General features: G+C 34.3%; 1 protein-coding gene across 1 annotated transcript; it reads right to left on the bottom strand.

Moving 5' to 3' along the window:
- Nucleotides 1-214: 214 nt before the first annotated feature.
- Nucleotides 215-2,455, bottom strand: LOC115960496 (pentatricopeptide repeat-containing protein At4g25270, chloroplastic). Its single transcript, XM_031079427.1, has one exon. It carries the CDS (start codon nt 2,399-2,401, stop codon nt 737-739), a length of 1,665 nt encoding a protein of 554 aa, XP_030935287.1. The 5' UTR covers nt 2,402-2,455; the 3' UTR covers nt 215-736.
- Nucleotides 2,456-5,235: the final 2,780 nt, after the last annotated feature.

Raw genomic sequence — 5,235 nt, 5'->3', positions numbered from 1 at the left:
TAATAAATCCATCATGCACTTACATAATTACTGTGTTACTGTAAGTTCCAGACCTATAATCTCAAATAAACAAATAAAGAGAACCACCTCACCTAGTTTGCTTTTTTTTTTTTAAACTTCACAATTATGAATTCAGATTTTGTGAGACTAGTACTAGTTTAGGGGTAAAAGCAATAAGGGAGAAGAAAGAGGGCAAACAAATACTTCCCTGGAATACTAGTCTATCCACTATTCTTTGGAAGCTGAGACAGTCTTGACACTGCAAACAAATACTTCCCTGGAAATGCACAATACACAATACTTTTGATACAAGAAGTTCCAATGTCATTATAGTAAACCTATTAATTTTCTTGTCTTTGTATATAGGATTGGGTCAGAAATGTTTCATAACACGTACAAAGTTTTTTTTTGTCTTCCAACCTTTAATGGGCTTGAGGAGTAGAACATAAATATGAATGAATTATAATAGCCTTGGATGTCAAAATTAAACCTGTACTTCACTCACAATGAAGACCCGAAGTAGATCAACAGTTTAGCTTTGTGCACTGCCAGCCCCTTCTCTGCAATCCAAATGGTCAGTTGAAGGTGATGCAGGTCCATTTAAATGTATCCAAAGAACCTAAAATCATTAGGCTTGCATCAAAGGAAAGACTCAAATGGCATCTTGCACTTGTAGTGAACCAAAATGGAGAATCTGATGCGTGGCATCTATGTTATAAGCTGTATGAGGATGGGTCTAAGAATCCAATCCTCTTTCTACCATCATCATTCTCACTCTTTCTACATCCTCCAATTTACTTACATTGCGATAAATATTCATCAAAAGCTCAAAATTATGTTCATTATCCGGTTCCAACTCAAAAAGTTTTTCAGCAGCAATCTCCCCAATATCTACATTTCCATGAAGTAAGCAAGCATACAGCAATGCCCCCCACACTGTTGGACCAGCCTCAAACTCCATTGTCTCCACTATGGTAGCATAAGCCTCATTGATCAGTCCTGCCCTCCCATAAAGATTAACCATACAAGCATAATGTTCCATGATTGGGCTTATTCTATATTTTCCTCTCATCATAGAATACAATCTCTCCCCATCCTTCACCAAGCCCAAATGGGCACAAGCTGATAGTATTGAAACAAATGTTATACTATCTGGCACTGTACCAGAATCCTCCATCTGTTCAAAGTACCTTAGGATTTCTGGGTCTCTCGAGTGAGCAGTAATTATAGAGTTCCATGACACAACATCCCTCTCAGGCATGTGCTTAAACAACCAACATGCTCGATCCAACTTGCCATGCTTGGAGTAAACAACAATCAAGGAATTAGCAATAGACAAATTCCACTCAAATCCTCGACGAAGAACCCAAGCATGAAGTTGAAGTGCAGGCTTCAATGATGACAAATTGGTAAGCATTGTGGATATAGCAACTGAGTCTGGTTCATATCCTTCTTGAAGCATTTGGCCAAAGATGTCTAATGCCTCCACCAAAAGCCCATGACGAACATAACCCGTGAGCATAGCATTCCACGAAACTAAATCCCGGGAAGTGATCTTGTCAAAGACCTTCCGAGCCTTCACAATGTCACCACACTTGGCATACATATCAACAAGAGCATTGAGCACAAACCCATCATTTGCAAACCCCCAGCGAACCACATGTCGATGCACCTCCTCACCAATTCTAACCAACCCAATTCCCCCACAAGCTTTCAGCACACGAGGGAACGTAAATGCATCCGGTTCAACACCCTCTTCCTCCATTTGAAAGTAAAGCGCCACGGCATCTTCACATTGACCCAATTCAGTGTACCCGGAGATAAGTGAATTCCACGCAAAAGCCGATATGTCTCGTTTAGACATTTCATCAAACACATCGTGAGCCTTATCGATATGCCCACACAACGCATATAAACGCAGTAACTTCGACGATAAGCCTACGTTTTTACGTAAAAGGTTTACGGGAATAAGGCGGTGAATTCGGATACCATGACCAATAGCTTGCAAATGGTAGCATGTTTCTAAGAGAGAAGAAAATATTTCAATGTCAATCTTTATACCTCTCTCAACAGAGGCTTCAAGGTCATTAACAACAGAGTCAAGGGCTTGGGTTTTTGTTTGGGTGTAAGGTTTTTGGTTAATGAGGAGTGGGGTTGGAGTTGGTTTTCGAAAGGAGATTTTGTTGTTGTTTTGGTGAATTTGTTTTTGTTTTTGTTGTTGTTGCTGCTGGGTTAGTTGTTTTTGTTTCTTGATTTTCTTGCTCTTGGAAGAGCAGTAAAGGACAGCGAGTTGTTGCACTTGTAGAGAGGTTGTTGCCATTTTGGGTAAAGAGATTAATAAAGAAGAACGAAAAATTGGAGGGAACTGATTTGAACTCATTTGCATGGGCTTCATGTTCATGAGGTATCCTTCTTGCAAAGGGCTTACCGAGACAAACAGCCCCTATGGTATATTGCATATAAAGTTACAATAATATGTCAATTTGTGACATAATATCTCTTTTAGGCTCTTTACCATCCCTCTTTAATAGATAAATTTCAATTAATTCAATTGGTAAAATCTCTTATCGTGAAATAAAAACACTAATAATAGTAGTGTTAAATAGCTATATAGTTATTTTTAGAATCATTAAAACTCAAAATGTACCATATAATAGTGGAGCCAAAGTAATATTTTTTGGTTTCACAGCTACAATACACAACTATTTTTGGTTGTACACGGTAGCTGAAAAGGTAAATATATATATATATATATATTGCGTTCACACTACTTTTATTATTTTTTATTTTTTTACTATATTTTATTTTGCGTTTACAGTACTTTTCTTCTCCTATTTTTGGCTTGCACGGGAGCTGAAAAGGTAAATATATATATATATATATATATATTTATATTTTGCATTCACACTACTTTTCTTGTTTTTTAGTTTTTCTTCTGCAATTCATTTTGGTTTATTTATATTTTGCATTCACACTACTTTTCTTGTTTTTTAGTTTTTCTTCTGCAATTCATGTTGGTTCACACTACTTTTCCATTTCATTTTGGGTTCAAACTATTTTTCCTCTCTGTGTAGATTTGATAGTCATTGGAGATGTGTTTTGGTGGTTGAATGAAATATTATTTTATTGTAGTATTTATATTATTTTATTATGTTAAAAGTTAAAATAAAATTATTGTTATTGGATGTGAGAAGGTAAAATAGATAAAATGACTTTTTGTAGTGCTAAAAAGCTAAAAAATTGGCTCCACTGCTGTGGATGCTCTAAGAAATAAAATCAATTGGCGTTTTTGTACGATAAAAATCTATGAGATCTTAGGAATTGTAGTGGTAACTCGGTATGTTTACTACACGACATTAAAATATGCCTATGGTTAATTAAAGGTCCGTTTGGATACAGTTGAAAACTGAAAACTGAAAACTGAAACTGAAAATTGAAAAACACTATAGCGAAATAATTTTTAAATGTGTGAATAGTATCGTGGGACCCATTTTTAATGAAAAAGTTGATGAAAAGTGAAATTTGTGGATCCGTGAACAGTACATGATGTGCTGTCATTGGTCAAAAAATTTGAAAAGTCAAAGTTTGCGGCTACTGTTCATTGAACAGTGATGAACAGTAGCCGCAACACCCAAAACGCTCCAAAATGCGTGAAAAAAAAAATGAAGAAGAAGAAGAAGAAAAGAAAAGAAAGAGCAGACAAAACGCAAACGCAGTTTTTTTCAGCCGAATCAAAACGCTCTCTAAGTTAACTAGCTTTAAGAAGAGTAATGCATCTGGCTTGACCACTAGGTTAACTAATCTTTGTTAGGAAAAATGATAGTATAAGGATTAAGTTAACAAAAATTATGTGCATTTAACTCATACACATAACAATGAAGTGAATATGCTATGTTCTGCTCTGTCTGTGTACTTTAATAATCAAAATTTCCTTAACTACCCGAGCTATGTTAAACAACGGTTTTCCAATCAAAATAAAATTCAACCAAAAACAAAACATAGAAGTTAGGACTTGCATGAATCAAGCAGTTTGGCACCTATGTGAGGAAGAAAATGCAAGGGAACAGTTTCTCTATAACGCTATTCTCTAAACTTATAATTTATGTAAGGAAGAAAATGCAAGACTTATTTCCACAGGTGTAAATGTGACATACCAAGTTGCTCAAAAAAAATGCAGGTCTAATTTCTCAATTTTTTTGAGCATTTGACATGCCTCATTTTCACATCTGTTAATGCAGAAATTAAACTTGTTAATGCAGCTGCTGCTTTTATAGGCATAGAGAAGGGAAGGAGGACCATGTTAGTGTGCCCATTCCATTGGTTGAATGTTAATGTGATGTGGACAATTACTTCAGGAACCCATTGGTAACAAGGCTTTTCACATTGGCATACTTTTTTCTTTTCTTTTTTTTGTTTAAACCATTTGTTGAAGGCTTGAAGCTTTCCACATTGGCATACTTTTTTCAATTAAAAGGAAATTTGTACATGAAAAAAAGAAAAGAAAAGAAAAGAATAATATCTAACATGAGGTGTGGCAATAACGAATTGTTACAACATCAAAACATTGGCATACTTTTTGCTCCATCGAAATCGTATTCACAAACCATGCCCAGATATTAAGAAACTTTCAAGCTTGATCTAGTTCGAAGTGTGCTCAATCAATTAAAGCCTATAGGGAATTCCCAAAAAAAAAAAAAAAAATTAAAGCCTATAGGGGAAAACTTCTAACACTTTTTTTCCTCTTTTAATTGAAATAAATCTCTCTTTCTCTCCATCTAAAACCTTGTTGGCAAGGACAATCTGCTCCCCATATAGATTCCGTTAAAATTTTTGGCTTAGAAAACCATCTCTTATTAGTGACAATATAGGAGAGTCATTAAAATAACGACTTTTATATAATTCAACTTATTTTAATGAATTTTTATATTTGATCAGTTTCTTTTTTTTTTTTTTCAACAATAGTATGTACCATTTTTCCTATTAATTTTTAAAGTAGATATTATGTTCTTATTCTTAACATTAATTTTTCCTATTAATTTTTAATTGAATTTTTTTAACATTAGTTTTTTTTTTTTTTTTTGAGAAACTTTTTAACATTAGTTCACTAAACAAGACGTATTAAATGATTTTAATATTTGATAATAAATGTAACCTCACATTTGATTGGCTTGAACAATCTAAAAGAAGAGGAGAGTTGAAGGATGAATAAATATTTGGGTTTAGCTTACCTCCAGT

Source organism: Quercus lobata, chromosome 9 (assembly GCF_001633185.2).
Source record: "Quercus lobata isolate SW786 chromosome 9, ValleyOak3.0 Primary Assembly, whole genome shotgun sequence".
Taxonomy (NCBI): domain Eukaryota; kingdom Viridiplantae; phylum Streptophyta; class Magnoliopsida; order Fagales; family Fagaceae; genus Quercus; species Quercus lobata.
The sequence above is the reverse complement of the archived record's forward strand: the minus strand, read 5'-3'. Positions and strand labels throughout refer to the sequence as shown.

What these genes read in the sequence shown, in the direction of transcription:
- LOC115960496 (XM_031079427.1), bottom strand. Translation starts at nt 2,401, where the DNA reads ATGAACATGAAGCCCATGCAAATGAGTTCAAATCAGTTCCCTCCAATT.